This window comes from Lingula anatina, chromosome 2 (genome assembly GCF_051362555.1).
Source record: "Lingula anatina isolate TDL-2025a chromosome 2, LinAna3.0, whole genome shotgun sequence".
Classification (NCBI taxonomy): Eukaryota; Metazoa; Brachiopoda; class Lingulata; order Lingulida; family Lingulidae; genus Lingula; species Lingula anatina.
Window position 1 is genome coordinate 30,802,792 of NC_141768.1, and position 22,454 is coordinate 30,825,245.

Consider the following 22,454-nt stretch of genomic DNA (forward strand, 5'->3'; position numbering starts at 1 on the left):
GTCTAAGTGGCGTGAGTGTTGATGATGGAAATTAAAATTATAATCATACACTGATACACACACCAGTAGCACAACGAGAAGGAGGTTGGTATTTTGTGCACATTTGCAAACACATGTAAAGGTCGCTATGGCAAAGTATACAGGGTTACCACTTAATATGGAATATTATTTTTTGGCGAATAAATTTTCTACAAAATATTTAATTTCTCTCTAACTACTTTAAATCCAAAGCTGAGGTGTCACTCCATGTGTAGCCAGATGTGTTACCTAATTACCACACAACTCTCGAAACAATTGATGCATGCAGTTGCATGTTCTGTGGTCAGAAATTTGAGGGGTGGCCTTTTCGGCAATTTCTGCCCTTGTATAAAAACGCATGGGTTTGGTCAATCTTTGGAGCGTGTTTAGAGAAGCAACAACGGGATCGCTCTGAAACTTGACAGGTACCTTAGTGAAGATATGGTTCGACAGCAAAGCAACGCAGCTTACTATGGGATTCTTGCTCTCAGAGAAAATGGCCAGAAACGGACAGCCATTGCCTGGTAATTCAACATTTATCAGGAACCGTTTGTGAAGTCCTCCAAAGAAATGCTGCTACAGTAGTGGCACCTACTCCAATACCTCGACCAGGGTGTCCGCGTATCACACCAAGAAGACAGGATCGCCTTCTCCTTAGTGGACGCCGTGCTGGACGTACAAAAACAACCAGTGTCCTCAGAAAAGAGAGGCAGAATGTCATTCAAACGCCCGTTTCAAGGTCCCACGTGAACAAGAGATTTCTGCAAGCCGGTTATTTTGCACGAAGACCAGTAGGGAAACCACTGTTAACAGCAGGTCATATACAGCGACGTCTGCAAAGGGCTGGGGACCACGTGCCTTTGCAGCCAAAACACTGGAATCACGTTGTTTTCAGTGATAAGGCCAGATATGGGTTTTTTAGGGTTGATCGTCGAATCCGTATCCACCGACGTGTACGAGGGGCATAAAACAATTATTGTGTACTGCCTAGGGTGCAAGCAGGGGATGGTAACGTCTCTGTTTGGGGAGTATTTCATGTCGGTGCCCAGAACCAGTTGATTTTTCTAGGAGGCAACCTCATCCAGGATTCCTACAGAGACATTCTACAGCAAACAATGCTTCGATTGCTAAGATTCATCTTCAGGAACAACTTTGTGTACCAAGACGACTGCGCAACCCCACATCGAGGCCGCAGAAACACTGTTTTTCTTCAAAACCAATGGGTTCAGCAACTGCCCTGGCCTGCAAACTCTCCAGATATGAACCCAATTGAAAATATGTGGGCGGAAGTAACTCACAGAATTAATAGCTATGGTCCTCGGCCGGTAAATAGTGATGAACTGCGACAGGCAAATATCACTGCGTGGAATGATATCCCCACCCAAACTCTAAAAAACGTGTCACAGGATATGCCATGTAGGATGAGGGCGCTGCAAGCGGCTGCTGGAGGTCATACCCGCAATTACTGACTTTTCATGATTTACTGTAGTGAGTTCTTTGACTGTGTAACATATCACTGTCCGGAGGCTATCATTTTTTTTAATATCTTATCTTAAAGTTTATACTGGCATCAAACTGTTGATATGGTTTTCTGGGGGTGTTCCTTTCTTTTGAATAGCACCTTATGTCAGATTTAATATTATTGACCAAAATATCTCACAACAGAAGACTGGATGTTATTATCACTCAGTGACATACTTTTTTAATGACTCAAGCCAAAAAATAATTAATGAGCACTCAAAAATAACAATGATAAAAAATATTCCATATTAAGTGGTAACCCTGTAAACATTTGGTTGGAAGAAAACAACTAAACTGATTGAAAGAGAACGGTTTGTCCTTTTCGCATTAGGAAAAAACAATGCTTGTAAAGCTATATTTTAAACTACTCTCCTGAAATGGCTCGTTGCAAATTTGACTAAATATTTGCAGAGCGTCGATCCCTAAGTCAGCCAACGTTTGAACAAGAAAGAAGAGTTGATCTTCAAACTCTTCTTGTTGATAAGATATGCTTTTCATTGGAAGTATACCCTTAACGATAAACTATATGCATGTTTAAATAACCTCACTCGAAGGTGAAACATGGAATCGACAGGAGTTGGTGGGATAGTACTCTCCGTCTTTTTCATAATTTTCGGGACTCGTTCGGCGCTTTCAAATGCTTATACTGTCATAGATACCTCGCCTACCACGGATCTGACGTTATATTTATCAGAGCAACCGTTCCACGTCAACAATTCCATCACAGTACCACAGGGGGTAACGCTGAATGTAGAACCTGGCGTTACCGTTAAATTCAGCCCGCTGTCGGTGTGCGCGTTGAGGTACGGTTTTTGGCAGTGGGACAACCGGACAAACGTATACTTTTCACGGCTGCAGACCCAAGCAATGTTGAAAGGTATGATAAGCAGTCACCCGTTTGGTTCGATGGTGCACGATTGGCCGGGGACTGCACGGAAACTCATCATGGACGCCTGGAACTTTTATACCAAGATATCTGCAGTCTAGAAAGTCTTTGTGTTTTTGGAGCATTTCTTTCTTTCTTGTTTTCTTTTTTCTTTTTTTAATTATCATAGGAGCCTAATGGGAAGGGGCCAAAGCGAAATTACTCTCCCTTCTCACATATTTAAATACATCAGTTATAAATGCAAGAGTCTCACCCCCCCCTCCTCCCATGACCACAGACAGGCGTTATTCTTTAATCTTTTTGAATTATTAGCCCCCATCTGACTTTCTACTAACCGGAATATTCATTTTCACAAAAATTTGTTAAAGAGTACGTAACATTTTTTCCTTTCAGGTAGTTTTGGCACCGTTTGTCAAAATGGCTGGGGTAGTTCCTACTGCAACAACAACAACAGAGTTGTTGCTAGGATGTTGGGATATCAGACGTGTACCAAAGTATATAACAGAGGCAGTGGCACTGGAAGTATTCTTCTGAACAACGTGAGATGCAATGGACATGAGAGCTCCCTCTGGGACTGTCCTCACGATGGGGTCCGTGTACACAATTGTTGTGAGTATCTTACTTACCTGTTATCTTTATTCATGTATTTACCACTTTTGAGAACCATGATATTGCAATTGTGTAATCTTTTATAATAGCCTAAGGCCAATGTCAGGGATGTTTCTTTGTTTGGTGATTGTCAGAGTGATCTATCACGAAAAAATTAAACTTAATAATCAGGTCCTTTTTTCACTGCTAACCACAGAAAAGATAAACTCGACACTTTTACAGACGACTGTGTCTACATCATGTGAACATTTATTTTAACCTATTTTTTTTTGTTTGTTTATTTGTCCATTTTATTTCGAACATGAAAGTTTGCACATGAATTAGATGGAAAATAATGTAAGTTCAGGTATTAATATCACTAGTATTTTGTGTCTTTAAGTGATTGCAAAAGTTCTCTTTGTGCAGTGTTTGATACATTCCTGACAACTGGAGGAAGTTAGACAAACTTAATTAGTTAGACAGTCAGACAGAACTTTTTACCAAAAAAGACAAAAAGTGAACTGTGGTCACAAGTCTGCTAGAAAGGAAAACAACACAAATCATTTTCTGTTTTACCAGTATTGTGTTGTACCGATGATGGAATTTGGACCATTTACTCCACGTGCGACATGCACTCATTCTGGTTTCAAATAGCTGTTGTTGGTACGTTCTTAAACATTACTTACAATGAAGACATGAAGCTATATACCGATGTGAAATGTAAGAGGTTGACCATTTGATTTTTTATCAGGTAGTTTGTAAAAGGTTATCATGATTTCTATACCGCTCTGTTATAATATGTATAGTGGCAGATCCAGGATGTTGCTAACAGCAGAGGGGGCGTCAACACAAGTATCAATAAATTCTGCCTGGTTTCTCGTGGCAATATTCAATGTTAGGCTGAGGTAATATTACTGTCATATATACCGTGCAGATATGGAACATGCTTTAAGAAAGGCCTGCCCTGTTCACCTTAGCTGCTGGTAACCCTGTCCTTGGGCATGTCTTTGCATGGGAACCAAAATGATAAAGTATCATACAGCTATTGTCTGTCTTTCTGTTGTTAGTAATCTATAGTTAAGGAATGGAGATAATGTAATATCAATTTACAGTTAGAACAATATAGAGGAGCTGAATGTCAGTTTGGACCGGAGTGACAGGAATGGAAGTCCGTTAGGAACCGTAGTCCTCTCCCCGTTATTTTGTACAGGTGACATTCGTCCCATATACTTACCTTTATACGACGACTAACCATAACCTGTACTAATAATATGGACTTCCATTCCTATAGGACCACCATTCCTGCCACACAGTTTTTTCCTATTTTGCTGACTGATAAATGGAAACAAGGATTAAAATCTGTTTTTATAACTTTTAATATCTTTTATGTCATTGTGACATCAGTTCATTAATTGAATTTGCCAGTGAAGCAATTAAAAATGCATTGCCTATTCTATGTCACACGACAAACATTAAAAACGAGAATTTTATCTCCCCATTTTCCAAATTATCGTCTTTTAAATAGTTACACGCACTACAAAGGACCCTCATTACAGTGTCTAGTCACAGCAATGGTTGCTATTACCGTACGCACTGACCTCATCTGGCTCGTACGTACCAAGGCTTTGAAGCGGCAATTAAGGCCACTCTTGGGATAGGTTTTTAGAGTTTCACCAAGAATAACATTCCAGGCATCGGCATCGGTCAAAACTTGTCCAGTTTGGTTCAGTTTTGTTGTAGGACATATAGGCCGTTGATTCGGCGAGTAATAACCTGCCCACATATTGTCTATTTGGTTCGAATATGGCGATTCTGATGACCAAGGTAGCTGCTCATTTCCTTGGTTATGTAAGTTATCTGCTATAAAGAGTGCTCTGTGTGAACCGGTAATTTCAACGTGCACCCTAAAATTGTTCCTAAGGTCCCCCTATCAAATGATAGTTAAATGATAGGCATAGAATAAATGTTTTTGTTTAACACCGCTTAACCCCATTTTACGCACTGCAAAACCGACCGCTTGCATGCATTATGTCAAATTCTTCTATGCAGTAGTTGCCATCATATGGATACTTTTTTGACAGAACCATGCTTCGCCTAAACCAATCTCTGATCAGCCCAAAGGAGCACTACCCAATTAAATCACTGCATATCACACAATGCAGCAATGCAACAAACATGGTGATCAGTTAATTCGTAGCGACACACCTGACTACACACGTCTTCATTCACATATCTTATATGAGATCTGAGTTTTTTAAAGAACGCATTTTTACCTAGGCATGCCTTAAAAACTGAAATACTCAATTTAAAAAATTTAAGCCTGTGCAACTAACCCTACATGTAGCATGTACTAATCATATGTGACCCCGGACATCCATTCCTATAGAACAACCATTCCTGCCCCACCGGCTCAAACCAAAACCACTATCATAATTTATACATAAGTCGAATATAGAGCAATGTGAGATCAACTGTATGATGCACAATCTATTAAAGGGTAATTGTGTTAATGAAATTCAAGACTGCAACCTGCTTACTCATGTAAGTTTATCAGACTCTTTCACGCAGGATGATCTTGGTAAGCCCTGACGATCTTGTCAAGTGCCTGTACCAATTCAATTTGAACTGTTTTACATTGGTCTGTAGGTCTTCCTAAGCTTCCTTCGCTTATTTCCATGTCTTACCTTAAACTCCATATTGATATCGCGCTTTGTGTAGTTGATGCAAAATAACTTTTTCGTGAAACCCGGCTCCTATGACCTGCACTTCCTGCTGTTTTAATTAGGGTCTAAGATGTTAGTGTCCTTGTCTTAGAGGCGCATTCAGACTAGCGGACTAACAGATCTGCAGATCAAATATGGCAACCGACTTGAAAGCTTGCTAGTTGATCCCCGAATAGATACTGAATAAATTCCCCTCGGGGATTACGCAACAAGCTTTCAAGTGAGTCGGCCATAATTTATCCCGCGAATCTGTTAGTCCACTGTTCTGAACGCATTCATAACAGATGATCAGGGAACTTACTGATCCACCGACTGAATATGGCCGACCTTACATACAAAGAGATGCTGCTAATTCTCCGGTGGCTTCCTTGCCTCCACACGCGCCATAAAACGGATCAAATCTTGGCTCCAAGGTTTAATTGCAGCGACGTCGCGTGTTGAGGCGGGGAGGTCGTCGGGGACTGTCGACATCGCTTTTAAGTTGGGTCGGCCATATTTAGTAGGCAGATCAGTTAGTCATCATCTCTTGTGAATGCACTCCTAATCAGCTGTTCTGAATGCGCTCTCAGAGGCATAACAGCAATAGGCGTATTAGAGAGCGCATCAGTCTAATCTTTAAACAGATGACTTTCTTCAACCAGATTGCCTTTCATTCATTTCACAAGTGATATTGTGGTCTGAGTTGATCCTGAGAGGGCTTCGGGTTTTGATATTTTATCTGGAACGTTTGAACCTAGCTCTTCCAAACTGTTTTTTGTCTTTGTTCCCAATAGACTACAATGTGACTACTGTAGTTGTTGGGGTTGTGTACTCATCCATTTGATCTTTTGATCCTTTCTGCAATGATCTGCATACCATGTGTTAATAAACAGTTTTATCAAGACGTTCCACTTGCTTCTCGTTCTCCTATTACTAATTAGCAACTAATAAACAACTTTCAGATACACTATTCCCCAAAATGTTTGGTACACGTCAAAAATAACTTCACTTTTTGGGATATGTTACTCATATTTCTAAAACGCAACAATTGGTGCGAAAAATTAGTCGTTGCAGCAACTGGCACGACATTAAGTAACATGTATGTGTATTATGAACACTTTTCAATCAGTCACTCTCCATTGGTTATGACTGGAATGTCTGTGGTGTGTGAAACATGTCACAGAGTTTTGGTACAGTGCTGGTGGGGTAGGGTGCGTTTGTCATGTTCTGTCAATTTTCGCGGAGGTTTGCATATTAGTAACTGTGTCTACCGATTACTGAGACCATGCCGCGTCCTACCAATATGGTAATGCGACACCAGATGGTTGCATATGCAGATATGGGCGAGAAAGAATTTGAGATTATAGCCAGACGTTTGTGTGTGGACAGGAAAACTGTGAATAGAATCTTGAGGAGAAGGGCAGTGACAGGAAATGTGACACCTGTGAAATCTACGGGTAGACCGCGAGGTGGAAACACCAGAAGTGATCGTGTCATCATTAACCTGGCAAGAAGAAAGTGGACAAAACCTGCCAAAGCCATTGCCTTGGAGCTACAGGCCCGACGTTTGGCTCGATTGTCTCGCCAGAAAGTAAACCGCAGGCTGTTGGAACATGTCTACGCTTCAAGAATAATGGTGGAGAAACCACGCCTGACACCTGCCCATCGAGCAAATAGGCTGCAGTGGGCGCGGCAGAACCGTAACCTTACGGTCCAACATTGGAATCTCAGGGTGTTTGCTGATGAGTCCCGTTTTCTACTGTATCCAACAGATGGAGGAATGAGAGTGCGTAGCTATAGTCTCATTGGAGAATGCTTGTTGACTGAAAATATCCAAGAAACAATAGCTGGAGGAGGTGGTTCCGTACATATTTGGGGTGCCATTTGCAGCAACGGTATTTGCCCATTGCTTCCTCTGGATGGAAACCGTAACGCTGCCAGATACAGGGACATTCTCCAACAGAACCTGGAACCGTTCGCAAGAGGGATATACAGACACAAATTTTGGATTGCAACATGACAATGCAACTCCCCATACAACCCGCTAAACTAACGACTATATCCGCCAAACAACATTCAGCAGATGCTACAGCCAGCAAGCAGCCCAGATGTATACTCAATTGGGACGAACTTGGTAGTGCTATTCAAAGGAGAAACCCTCCCGCTGCAAATTTAGATCAACTTCGAGATGCCCTTCAAGTTGAAAGTACCACAATTCCTCTCCAAAGAGCAGTGACTCAACTTCACAGTATTCCACGCCGTCTGGCGGCCATTATCCAAGCTTGCGGTGGAGCGTTCCCCCTACTGAGATTAATAACTTAGTCTGAAGAGTTTTTGTGACAATCTACCCAAATTTCATCTTGATTGTCGATCACAATTCAAATTTATGTTTAAATTTTCACTTGTTACTGTTGCGTAAAAACATACTCATTCTGAGGGGCATGAGGGAAAAAAAAACCTAAATAAATAAACGCTTTTCTTACATTTGCATTGTTTGTTTCTCTTTTACTTTGCTAATCCTCCAGCTTCACATATTTAGCAATATAAGCGGTATAATTTTGGTATTAATAATAATGAAAGAAACAGGGCGAAATGCATCCCAAAATTTCCGTGTACCAACCATTTTGAGCAAGAGCGTATGTGTGAAATGAGTCAATTGTATACAAAATAACCTGTGAACAATAACGTCGAGTATACCAATTCCCCAATTTCATAATAGTATGCATGTCGTCATGTTGTTTAATACAGTGGTCGGAATAATTTTGTTTCCGTTGTACACCGGTGTAACAACGTTCGAAATGTTTTAATCCCTATCTTGTGAATAGAAGGGGGCGGACAAACAATGGAGGGCCGTATAAATCCCTTCAAAATTCGAACGCACAAACACAATAGCTTAGGTGGAATAACACAATACTTAATACGAGTGAACCCCATGACGCCGGTTTCTGTGGCCCAGCGCGAGCGTGCCAATCCGCTGTAACTAGGTGTAATTAACAGCAGGATACATCAGACAGAAGGTCCCTATTGTTTGTTGCGGCGATAGGATTATAGCTTAAAGAGGCTAAACCCATGCTAAGGCGTGCCACGCGCAGCTGGTTTTTAGTGTTGCTAACAAACTGCTAGTTAAATTTGTTATCAGTTATTTCATCCTATATGAAATTTCCGCAGTCAAAAATTGAACTAATTATTGTTTGTTTGGTTGAAATGCATGAGCGTCAGCATCAATCTGTCTCAAAAAAATTCCTATTGCATTAATTTATAAATGTATAATTTATTTATGTACTTACGTTTTAATTTGAAATATCTGCATTCAAGCGTTCAAGTATTTATAAAACATGAATGATAATGAAAGAGGAATAAGGAAATAACATATTACTTATATTATGCTTATATTATAATATTGAAATTAAATGAGGTGCATTGACAGGCGCAATGACAATCCAACTGCAACGTGCAACAGGGGGAAGTCTGGCTGTATGATCATACAATATACGAAAGTACGGTCAATTAAAAGTGTAAATCATCAGTTAAAGAGGAGGGGGTCTTACTATAGCTCGCTATCTATTGTTAAACCCGACTGTTATTATCTCTCGAACAAGCTTAAAGCATGCCTATACAATTACTGTGTCTCCGGCTGCCGTTCAGAAACACCATGTCGAACATAATTTGCTACAGTGAGAAACATGGTGCACTAGCGACTTGTTTTAGATCACTCAAGAAAGGATGCATACGTGCGACACCAGAGAAAAAACTGATCCATTAATAGTAATTGCACAGTGCATGTTACTAGACCTTTGTCCTAACTCAGTAGTTAGGAATAGGATGTTTGGATAAAAAGCTTCTATTCAACTCGCTTAGACCTAGGGCGTGATGCTATCATCCGATGAAACACGTAACTGAACCCTCTACCTGAACCTGAAGTCCCTTTAGCTGAAACAAAAACTGCCCCTTGAACATGTCCATTTTTTAATCGTCAAATGATTTGTGATTTCATTGAACGTCTTTGATCGTAAGCTTTCAAGTGACAATAACCGAACCGTGTGTTGATTATTTATTAAAGCGTAATTAAGTGTATTCAACATCTATATGATCTATTTTGTAAACGATACTTGCCAAGATTGAGCTTGGATTGATCACCGTCACTTTTTAGCTACTCGCCTATAATGCGTGCTGAACGACAGACAACTTAAAAATATTATCTGTGTAACTGTGCAAATGAACGCATTTAGTTAAAATATAACGAAGCCGACATTTAATCCATCGAACATATTTATATTTGTTCTTTTAAAACCAGTGTAAGGTTAACGCCAAATCAAAGCAAGCCTTGCAGACTGGTTTTGTTTAAACTGCCGTGCATCAAGTAAAGCTAAGTAAAGCCTGTTTCTACTTCGCAGTGTTCATCCCAGCCATAAAACTGCATGAAGGATAATAAGACTCCGTAGACCTGTGCTTCAGGTTTCCAGGAGTCCCAGGTAACACAATAATATCGAAGGCCTGAGAGTAATACATATATGAGGCCGTGTATGAAAGATTTAACAAATTAGAAATTCAAGAATTTAAACATGCTAGGTAAATACACATCACTTAATAAGTCATTTCACAAATATCGCATCTAATTGTTTAGATTAACCTTTACTTTTATCGATCTCATCCCATTGTCTCAACCACCTAAAAGAAATAAAGAGAACATGAGGAAAAAGTAACACGTTTACATGCAGGCGAAGGAGTTATACTTCAATATTAATCGCGAACAATATCAACAGCGACTAAAGACCGTTGCCTGTCTTTCACACTTTTACACAAACACACGAAGGTTTAATAAAGGGAGTCGCGGCGCGATATCTATCTCTTTCATTCGAACAAGCAAAGGGCTGACCCGAAGTAAGCTTTCTATACTAATGTCCTTTTTATTGTATATTGTAATTACTCTACTTGCTCGCCTCCATTGTCTTGTAAAAGTGACAAAGAATGTGTTGTATTCACACACGAGTTGAAAGAACTTTGCATAACTCCTTTGCCTTGTTGCATAATGTCTTTCTCAAGGTTATAATCAGTGTGAAGAGGGTGTCTTGCCTCATTTAAAAAGGGTGTTGTTCTTCATACTGGTTGTTGCTTAACTTATGCTAATCTTAAACTTTTATGTACCAATATGGTTTTAATAAATCGCCAAAATTATGAATTTAATGAACATTGTGTATCAAACGTTTTGATACGATTTAAATAAATGGACGAGGAGGATTACGGTATTAGGTTCTATTTACCTCTGGCTTTAACTTCGCCCTGCTATATAAATGAACAAATGTTGCAGATCGTAACAAAAAACTTTCTTATAGTGTTTTATGACATATATGATTAACACATTTGATAGTGAAACACTCCTCGACTTTAACGAATCACCTGACGTAAACTGTCTACCCGCGCTCCCCGAAAAAACTGTTTCTTTTAATTTTGAAATGAATTGCTTTTAAGGCAAAGAAGTCCATTAAACCCTTTAGTCTCAATATCATTGTACAGCATGTTGTAATCGATATTTAAAAAAGTTAATTTTTGTACTCCGCTTTCATCGAGGATACCTCAAGTTGAGGTTACAATTACGTCGCTCGCCTATGCTACTGGAATATATATTTAAGGACAAATTAAGCTTTGTAAAGTCCCTATTGTCACACACCATAGATACTTTATTTTGTCTTGAATGAAAAAATAGCCTCAAATTATCGTTTTGTGCTTAAACCTTCCATTACTTGAACCAAGATCTGTACTATAGCTACCAAGACGTACATGAATCAAGTTGGGTCTGCTGGGGGAGGGGAGCATTTAAATGATAAACGAGGAAGTCTACCTGCAAAAGCAGCAGCAGTGGTTTAAATAATCGCTATCTAGACTCCTTTTTCTTTGACAGCAACATAAAAAGTGTTTAGGGAGAAAGTCACACAAAGACCCGACGTTGTTTTGTCTTCAGCATTTCCTCTTCCTTGTTATCTGCAATTACTATCGTCAATTAATGAAATCGAGAAAGCAATTAAGTGACGGCACATTGAATATACTCACTATAGGTGCATTTCGCTGAGTGTTTACAAGATCTAGCGACACATTTTATCGCCACGCTTTCTAGTTTGATTAGTTTAGAAAATTAAACAGTTACTCTGGCGGCTCTCCGTCATTGCTATGAATCAGACATCGAATCTAGTCCAAAATGTTAGTAAATTCAGAATTATTAGCTAAAACGTAAATTGCCCTAATTTGTCAGATAATCAAAAATGCCGGTGATCCACGCGGAGGGTACGCTTTCCTGAAGGTAGCGGCTACGAACGGCGACGATATTTTTCTGAATAGTGAACCTTTATTAGTTACGAAACGCCCCCTTTTCAACAGGTGCGTTTTATTAATTACTTCATGTCACAAAGTTAATTTATACAGGCAAAACTTTATTCAAGGAAATAGTTTCACGAAATGAACGAGAGTAAAATATAAGTCGGCACAAATATAAGGCATACAACAATGAGTCATGTTATGGATCATGTTATGGGCCATGTCGGATTATAATGGCATACCTTTATGCAAAACAGTCTATCGTTTCTTCCACCGCGAGTCCCTTTATTTAATATAATGTATTACTCATTACCCGTTTCATTTGACACTCTCTCTTTTTATCTCCCTTCCCCTTTCTCTTGTTAGAAGGAGGGTAAATACTTAAGCACTCAAAATCTGCACTATCAATCTTCAGAAAAACATAAGTCAACGAACCAGTGGGCTGATCCACAACATCCGACACAGCAGAATGAATCAAATAACGGCTAGCACAAATTAATATGCAGTTAGCTATAGTGCCACTACATACATACACGGTAATCAGCTGCACGCGCGAAGCTGTTGACCAAAAGGATAGTTCGCTACGGGGTACCGTTTGTTTACATAAGTACTCTAAGGGGGCGTGGCTACCCAGGCGACCAGGGGATTAGGCTAGTTACTATATGCCGTCAACAATCGTTAAGCGACCCTATCATTATACACTCTCTCTATTGTATTTTCCACCGCATTAATCGCAGTGTAATCTTCAAATGGTCCACGGGGTAAATGTACACATTCTTAATCCTAGTACGGCATTTCAGTTCACAGTCAAGACGTGTGGCTGCAGTGCTCAGGTTTCTCTGGTTATCGTGGGATTGCCAACGAAACAGCCAAGTACTGGTCTGGCATAGAGCTGGTGACAAACTCCTCCGTGAAAGGAATAAGTGATCTCCAATATGTCGACATCGAATTCGCTGGTCTTCCTAACATCGGGACACATTCAAATGATACAGCAGCCATATCTGTTAGCGGAATCCCACCTGTGCTTGATAACCTGAACATCACAAATGTCATCGGTAATGGTGTTCTACTCAGAGATATAACTAGACATGCGGCGATCAACAATAGTAAAATTGAGGACAGCATGGGCAACGGCGTTTCCTTCAGAAGCTATGGTGGTAAACTGGCACTGGACAATGTCCAGATTGCTAATGCCCATAAAGCAGGTGTATATTACAACAGAACATTCCTGCTGCCTTCCTATAAGATGTGTCAACTGTCGGAAACAACGGTTCCTGATGAACATAGTCAGCTTTGACAGTACAGACCTTCATCTGGGGTCAAGGTCTTCCTGTTCTCAGGTAGGCCACTCGATACTTATTAGACCTTTACACTGATTTGTCATATTTAAGAATTGGCTTGTTCAACGCGTAGCCTATATTGTAAAAAGAACGTTACACAAAAGTTTCTGGCCATACATCTTTACATTTTGAGTAAATAATCATTCAGCTCAAGCGTTGAATTATTTAAGTACACGGGTAGGTTATAGAGTTACGCAAGCGACGTTGTTTCATAAAACATGTGTTTTAATTTGCTGTGTTCCATCATATAGGTGTTTCGAAGTCAAAAACCAGGATATATTTTGGCGGTGCGCGTACTATATATAAGGACACGTTGGTATACATATAACAACATACTGGATATATTTGACGGAAACAGTTCGTCCTCAAGGCGGTTGGAGAGAGTGAATATGTACGGTGCCGAGGTGAACATGCCGTCTCCTCTCTACACAAGTGGCAACTTAATATATCGGCTGTAATGATATTATGTAATCATATTCATGGACATTATTTGTCTACATAAGGTGTGGTCATTTTGAAGATGACGTAAAAGCACCGGTTTTTGGCGTTAAAGTGCTGTTGGTGGGTTCGTTATGTCCAATATTAATTACCTTGGCTAGGAACACAAAAATCCATGTAGACTGATACACACTAAGAAGACGAATTAATGATTAAGGATCGCAAATAAGGCGAAATAATGACATATTTAGGGGATATAATCTATGATGTGATCATCAAGTTATATTAGTAATTTTCAGACGACCTGCCACCAAACAAACCAAGTTTATCATTGGACAATGTTATAATCAGCGGATCCTCCACAGCAGTATATGGCCAATACCAGGGTTACACCAATGGAATACGGACTGACTGGAGACATCCAGACTACCCTGATGTGGGACAAGTCGGCGTTGATATAAAAGACTCCGTCATAGTAGGAAACTACAGATTGATGAACGCTTGGTTATACAAAGTATCGAATGTTCCAATGGTGAATGAACTGTTACCATTATTCGCCATCTCAATCAAAAATACAACCTTATATTCCAATGACACCGGATTTATATTTATAATGACCGTGGAAATCGAGAACAGTTAACTATTGATGGATGTAAGATCAGAAATACCAGGAACACATTGTTACAGTACAGTGTCAGGGATGACAACCCCAAAGATGTGGACATCCAGTTCTTGAATAACGAAATCACTGATAACAGACATCAGGTACTTGACATCAGTGGTGGTGCTCTACATATGACAGTATCGGGGAATAACATCATAGACAATGAGTACAGCTATGGGTCAATAAGCTTATACCGGGGATATGAAAAGACAATACTATTTGTGAACAATGATATAGCCGGTAACCATTACAGACATATCGTTGTCATGAATATGGAGAAAACAACCTATGATCTAAGTAAAACACCAAACATTGGACTGGTAGGGAATGTCATTGCTAACAACACTTATTCATCCGGCAACAGTGAACGTCGGCCATCACAGCCCCCAATGTCAGCTGCACTCGTTTTAGATGGTTATGGAAATGTCTGCATTCAAAACACGCTTCAAAACCCTGGCCTAGAGACAGAGGTGTATGTCAAGACTCGCGCTTCAAAATGGACAGACACCATTGAAGCCAGGTACAACACGTGGGGATGTGAAAATACCCATTGCGTGAGAAAACGTACTTATGACGCACACAATGACATGTATCTGCCGGAAGTGCGAGTACTTCCATTTGTGTCAAGATCGAACGAGATGGTGTACACTCCTGACGTCACAGAGGGACTTCCACAAGGAAACGTCCTTGGCGGGTGGCTGAACAAGTCCATCACATTAGAAGCAGCAGGTTCTCCATTCTATCTAAAAGAAGATTGGACTATTTTACCTGGTGTTGAAGTTTTCATTGAACCTGGTGTTTGGATTAAGCCAGCAAGGGACAAAGGGATCCTCGTTCTGGGACAGATAGTTGCCAGGGGAGAAAAGGGAAAAAGGGTTGCCTTTGGCTGTCAATACCAAACAGCTTATTGTTCTTATTGGCATGGATTGGTGTTTGCATCAGATGACGTCAGTACTAGCCCTTCGGAATTGCTCTTTGTAGACGTTTTTAATGCAGGATACAAAGGGAACACGTACGGCACAGCTGTGCAGTCTTTCAGCCCCAGTATAATCATGCAGAACTCACGAGTGATCCAGTCCAGGTTGACGGTATTGAACTAATTGGACCAGTAGTGAAATCAAACATCATTAAACGAAACGAGTTCCTTAACAACAGAGGTGTTGGGATAAATGCTGTTGTGGCTTACCCAAGAAGTAAACCATTCAATACCAGGGTCAAACGAGAATCTGTGGGATGGCCTAGTGACGTTTATGGGGTCGATAATATTTGCGAAAAAACTTCCAAAATGCTCATTGTTAAGGACAGAACTGTGGTTTATTATTCTCACGGAAAACAGCATGGGTGATATTATTTTAATTGCACGCGTGCAATACGTTCTGAACTTGGACGGAATATCACAATCCAGTTTTTTACAGTTTAATCTGCAACGTTTTCAACTGGAAATATTCGAAGGATCGTCTCCTCTTCTCTCAAGGCGACTTCTTTATGCTGACCAGACAAACGATTCACTTCCTTCAGATGTTCCAATAAACAGTTCCAGTGTAACCATCCGGTTATATAGCAGGGCCTGGAACTGGGACACACATGGTTTGCAAAGCTTGGTCTTTGGTATCAAGATCTCCAGCGACACATCCACAGGTGTGTTAATGTACATCTTAAAGACATACTAGTAGCATGTCATTGTGGTACTTGGCATTCATACAAAGACTTTATCGATTGGTAAGCGTTCTTAAGGAAACATTTTTTAATTTACAGTATGTTAAAATACAAGTACACGTGTATATTTTACATGTTTCATAACCCATACTATTTGGTTTGCCTTTCAGGGTCTATCGGCAACTTTGTCATCGAGGAAAACACTTTCTTTAACAATGGTCTGGGTGGAGTGAACATAACTACATTTGGACAGAGTAATTGGGATATAAACATCAATAAAAACATATTCCACAGAAATGGACTTTCGACTTCCAACCGAGCTGAACATTCCAAAGCAGCTTTTCGGCTTAATATCGCTAACACCAATGCTACATTGGCAAACAATTACATGGAAGGGATCCATGGCGGCAGCCACGCCACGACTCACAGCGTATTCCAAAACAATAAGTTGAACATTTGGAGCAACCAGATTCTCTATACAACTCAGATAGAGAACATACTGGTTGCAGAAATAGAGGACGGCCCTCACACACAGCAGTGCAGTATAGATGGGAATGTGATACAGCACGGACAGGGAGATAGGTACAGTGATGTCCTCCACTTGGAGGGTGTGTCTGGAACCGTCACAAACAACTACATCTACAACAACACAGGTCTACATGTGATGTGGTGGACAACACCAGCCAATAGGAACACGAGTGAAGTCACCACTGACAACATCATACATGTACTTCTGGCGTGCCGAGGCTGAGCTTCTCAGGTACTGTCCACGCACTTTCTTATTGCCCACTAATTACACTCACCAATTACTTGATTTCTTCCCTACGGTCTAGCTACGGCCCAGCCAGACGAGAGGAACCTAGAAAACCGTACGTCCTGAAAATCATGCGTGGAGTTGGGACCCAGGCTTAAGCTCATATTAGCGACAAGACACGGCACAAGCATGTACTGTAGAGGTAATTGCCGTTGCCCGTAGCCACTTACGATGTCATAAAAATCCCACAGAAAATGTGTACGAGTTCATTGTACGACGTCCGTAGCAAATGTCATTTAGACTTTAGCGATCCAAATGAGATGAAGAAGCAATTTTCACATCGTCAGCGGAATATCGGTAGCGATCCGAGCGAGACGAGAAGGTTATTTTCATATTTGTTTTAGGGACTTCGTCAGCAGAAGATCGTCAGCGGGAGATAGTTACTGATCCGAGCAAAAAGAAAAGGCAATTTGAATATTTGTTCGAGGGCCTCATTAGTGGAAGATCGTCAGCGGGAGACCCGGTGGTTAGGATGCGTTCATTCGCAACTGAGTGAAATATGCTAATGTCTAGCCCTGAAAGAGCAAAATTTATTCACATGGTTGATATGGTAACAACTGACTACTGAATGTTTATTTTGCATTAAAACGTGCTCTAGCAGTTCAGACTCCCACCAAAAAGATATTGTCAAAATAAGTTCGTAATTGATTTTTAAAATATTTTTAATACTATTTTTTAAATATTTTTATTTATACCACCCTCCTTTGAAAATTATTCTTACTTTTTTTCATTTCATTCCTTTTATTTTTGAGTGTCAAACAAGCTGATAATGATAGGTAAGGATCATGGCTAATTAAAAATCCAAATGAACAGAAAAATCGAAGGCATAAAAATTTTTTAATTAGACTAATTATACAAGTAATAGACTGATTATACTGCTATACTTCATCCTCTGCTGTATGCGTTGGCGGCCATTTTGATTTTACAATGACAGAAACATGCTAGTATGCAGTCATTTATCCTACTGTGTTTTTATGACGGGAAATGTGTTCACAATAGTCACAAATAAATTATATCTGTCAACTCTTGGTTGTTTTTCTATTTTCTCTAAAAATTGACGGCCATATTGAAAATGCTCAAAGTCTCGGAAGTAGAAACCAAGCCAACTCAACGTTTCTAGCCCTCAAGGATGCATTTCTGTAATGAATGTTTACAGGAAAGATCATTGCAGGGTTCGACTATTTGGCATATGCGAGTGAGTGGGTATTTGTCATTTTGTATTTTGCATTATCATCCAGTGACGCCATCATGACGTCATCATTGCTGTAATAGATGTTTACAGTTAGTGTACGTTTCTCAAATTTATTCATGTTATCATAATTAACGCCGGTAGTGCTCGTTTACGTGAATTCTAGATGTACACAAAATGCTGAGTCAGCATATTTTAAGAAAGCTGCTCATCCGGGTACTTGTGAATTTTGGAGTTGCCCCCAAATCCAAAATTGACAAACACCCAATGGTCATTCATCGTGGAAAGTTTCATGCTTTTATCAACTTTTGCACAATTGTTTTGGCTTAGCCGCCTAACTAAGAAAGGGGTCGGTCAGCAAAGGTGTCTCACATTTGTTTGGTGATTTTTACATCAATGATATCTCGTCATTGTGAATGATACAAGCCATCTCGGCTTATTTGTAACACGTTTGATCACAAGTGTCTCGCTTGTGTCAAATACGACGTGTGTCCTAAATAACCGTCTAGTCTAATCTCTTGTATCGTGTTTAGGAGTACAACTCCAAAGCAAACAGGGATACGAGCTGGAGGAATGAATTGAGCGTGTTAATGGATCAGAAGTCAAAGGTCGAAATGTACGCATTGACCTACTTAGGTGTTTACTATATATAGGCTACTCACGCTGCACAGGTGTGTTGAGCTCGCAAGCAATGCGTTGTGAACTCTAAATGAGTTTGTTAGACAAGTTTTGGTAATCTTTAAGCTAAATCATATCAGAAAGAGTATGTTCTCTGAGAAATTTGATTTATTAGTTTCCCAAATACTGAATTTACGGCGCCCCTCCTAATATACGCTCTTTGTTTACAGGTCTAACCTGAACTTGTACAGCATTAAAAGAAACTTTAAAAGATTAAGTAAAAGCTTATACATAAGATTGTTCTTAGTTAATACTTTAGAGGGGGACTAAAATTAGAGTTGATCTGAAAAACGTTCAAGCATAAACGTAAGTTTTGTTTCAACAACAATTATAAGTAAAAAATAAGATAAGAAATATCTCAAGCAACTTATGTAAGAATTCTTACTAGTCATAACAATTGATAGGACTTATTTTCAAATCTGCTGTTAATCTATAAACTTTTTTTTCCAAAATATTTTTTCCACGGACACTAAAATTTCTGTCCATGTACAATGTAAGTCGATTAATTTTTATATCATGGAGATTTTTTATGTTTTGATCATTTTACATTTATTTTGAAACCGATGTCAAAATTAAACATTTGAAAGTAAAATACAGTTTTTATATTTTACAAAACACATGTAAGCCAATTATATTAAATTCATTTATTCTTCATTTTGAAATTGCTGACAAGAAACTATATTTTGACATGTTGTTAAGATCAGCCCCTTCACATTTATCATCAGCTGGAAATCGCTTCATCGTTTGTGCATCTCGTTTAGCCAATAACTTTTTCCGTGTGGTTTTCTTTTTAACTTTGCGTGCCTCATGTTTCTGTGCCAGTAAATTTTCCAAACTAACAGGGCTATGATAGAGTTTCCCTTCGTCTTCAACCGTCCGTCCCTTACTTCTACAGTTTTTCTAATTAATGTGTCTCCGTTTCATCCTTCCTCTTTCAACTGTTTCGCATAAATGAAGCACACCTGTTCGAATACTGCTTTTTAAAATAGAGTGTATGACATTCGATCTGGTGTTTTGTCTACTTCATCAAAGCCTATATTTAACAGAGTTTTCACTGTGCTGGGTGTATAATTTGTCTTCTTTTCATATGCGACAAACAACTGCACTAATTCGTGTTGCTTTTCGGGTGGCAGTGGAACGTTTAGTGGATTATTTTGTCTTTTGTCGGCTGTATTCATAGTACAGTGTGGACTGTGACGCTCGTGTTCGACATCTGCCGCATCTCTCAACGGGTCCCAGTTCTTTAGGTTTAAATTACAATTAAAACAACTGACCGTGTCGTCAGATTTGGTTGCATTCGGGTCCCTGTAAAACCCGCTGATGGCTAAAGGTATAGGGTTAATGAGAAGTCTACCAGACCAGTCAAGAAACCTCAGAACTCTATCCTCTTCTTTACAATAGGGTATCCAAAAAAAAAAAGGCCTTGTCTTCTGATGCACAATCGGGGAATAGGTTACTGTCATCCATTGTTTCCGACGAAATAGTGACCTATGACAAAATTACTATGGTGAACGATACTTTATTAAAAGCAATATTTTCAGTAGCCAATCAGAAACAAGGACACATATCTTTAATGAAACCAATGAAGTTTGATCTTTTTCAACCAAATAATGTCCCACGCGTAAATCTATTTTAGATATGATGTAATAATCAACCAATCAAATTGCAGTATCGTATTATTTCAACCAATCAATGCCTCGCATGTAATCTATTTTTAGATATGATGTCATAATCAACCAATCATATTGCAGTATTTTAATTTCAACCAATCAAATGCCTCACACGTAAATTTTTTTTTGATATGATGTCATAATCAACCAATATAATTGCTAGTTGCAACATATAAACCGTTTGTTTATGTATTAGCCAATCTTTTTTGAGTGCACAGTTTTATATCTGGAGTGAAACAAGTTACATATTTATTGCAGCAACCATGGTCCACACGTGCAACATTTGCCAGAAAACGTTTCTTCTGAGGAAACAACTGATCCGCCATAAAGGTGTTGATCATGTTGTTAACAACCACGAATGTGATGTCTGCGGGGCAAAATTCAGTCGCCTCGATCACCTTAAACAGCATCGCATCACCCACAGCACAGAAAATGCCATTAAATGCCCAACTTGCGGAAAAGGATTTAAACTCAGAGGTAACATGCTTCGTCACATGCGCTTACACTCGACCAGACTAGAACAACCGACCTTAAGATGCCCCGAGTGTGCCGAAGTATTTGCCACCCCACAGGACCGTCTAAACCACCAGGCTGAAGCTCATCCGCAACCGGGGCCCTCGAGCAAAAGAAAAGCAGGTTCTCAACCCGACATCGTTAGTAAGAAAATTCAAGTGGGGTATGGCGCTGGGGCTATCCTTTCCCCTGATCCAGTCAGCATGCCTGAAGATCTTCTTCCTCCTGATACTGAGCCTCTTGTACGCGACGCCTACATGCATCATTGCAGTAGCATCCGCACTCGATTCTCTAGGGGAAACAAATTACAAGACTGGTACAACTTTCGGTTGACTTCTGTTCACCCTGACGATCTTCGAGAAGGGCTAGCTGCCGTGTTTAAAGACCAAAAGACTGTCTTTAAGCTGAATGTGTCTTACGGATTTTTTTAAAGAAACATCGAGACACGGGAAATACGGTATTATCACCCCAGCAGCAACAATCACTGTTTCCTTGAATAACCGTATTTGATCCAAAACAAAGACGATCTAGACGGCTTTTTCGAGCGTATTGCTGTCAGGGATATTTTGGAGTGCGCCCGGCAGGAGAGACCCAACTCCAGATGGATAGTAGAGATGATCACTAGCGTTACGTTCTACGTGACCAAGCTGGTAGGTCATCCGATCGGCAGTGCTGGCCTTCTACCGAACTTTATCTCCAACAACAAGGGTTTGGTCGCACTGGAAGGAGTTAGAATGGTTGTTATAAGGACAATTTGTTCGTTTTCCGCTGCTTAATCTTGCACAGGGGGTGGCCTGTATTTCAACTAGAAAAAACCACCAAACAACTTTTGGAAAAATACAGAGCTGAGACCAGGTGCAAGATAAAAGGATTTGAGGGTGTGTCGCTCAACCAACTGGAGCGAGTTGAAAAGTTGTTCGAAGTCAACATAACGGTATACGAGCTGCAGGAAACAGAAGACGGTGCGACTTTTGCTGAACTTGTGCGTCGATCGCTGAGTGCGAACAAGGAAACCATGTCGCTTAATGTGTATGAAAATCACTTTTCGTACATACGTGACATGGGGAAATACACTCAGTCTTTTTGCTGCTCAAAATGCAACAAAATGTTCAAGCACAAAGGTAACCTACATGCTCACGAACGGACATGTGAAGCCATCGTCGAGCACCGCTTCCCTGGAAAAGCTTACACACCCCAACAGACAATATTTGAACAGTTGGAAGATGAAGGTATCGTGGTCCCCGAAAAAGACAGATATTACCCATACAGGGCAACCTTCGATATTGAGTGTCTGTTGCCGAAACATCAGCAGCCTGGTCACAGCAAAAAACTTCACTTGGAAAACGAACACCAGTTTTTGAGAGTGAGTGTGTGTAGCAATGTACCCGGGTACACCAAAACTCAGGGCATTTTTTCCAATGGTGAGCCATTGCTAGCTGTGCAACGGTTCATTGATACGTTACAAGAC

General features: G+C 40.0%; 2 protein-coding genes across 3 annotated transcripts; both read left to right on the top strand.

The window, feature by feature from the left end:
- Nucleotides 1–2,105: 2,105 nt before the first annotated feature.
- Nucleotides 2,106–21,417, top strand: LOC106177796 (uncharacterized). Its single transcript, XM_013560694.2, has 3 exons — nt 2,106–2,416; nt 2,819–3,034; nt 20,732–21,417. Exons 1-3 carry the CDS (start codon nt 2,407–2,409, stop codon nt 21,415–21,417), a joined length of 912 nt encoding a protein of 303 aa, XP_013416148.2. The 5' UTR covers nt 2,106–2,406.
- LOC106177795 (protein bark beetle-like) lies at nt 11,903–17,960 on the top strand. 2 transcript variants are annotated; one of them, XM_013560691.3, is made up of 3 exons: nt 11,903–13,364; nt 13,616–16,104; nt 16,293–17,960. In XM_013560691.3, the coding sequence occupies exons 2-3, from the start codon at nt 15,636–15,638 to the stop codon at nt 16,871–16,873; spliced, it is 1,050 nt and encodes a 349-aa protein (XP_013416145.2). In that variant the 5' UTR covers nt 11,903–13,364; nt 13,616–15,635; the 3' UTR covers nt 16,874–17,960. Both variants share the same exon structure in this region, with proteins under 2 accessions (XP_013416145.2, XP_013416146.2).
- Nucleotides 21,418–22,454: the final 1,037 nt, after the last annotated feature.

Coding starts and splice junctions, on each gene's coding strand:
- LOC106177796 (XM_013560694.2), top strand. Junction 3,035..20,731: donor GGTCCGTGTACACAATTGTT/GTGAGTATCTTA, acceptor TATTTATTGCAG/CAACCATGGTCCACACGTGC.
- LOC106177795 (XM_013560691.3), top strand. CDS start 15,636: ATGCTGTTGTGGCTTACCCAAGAAGTAAACCATTCAATACCAGGGTCA. Junction 16,105..16,292: donor CTCCAGCGACACATCCACAG/GTGTGTTAATGT, acceptor TTTGCCTTTCAG/GGTCTATCGGCAACTTTGTC.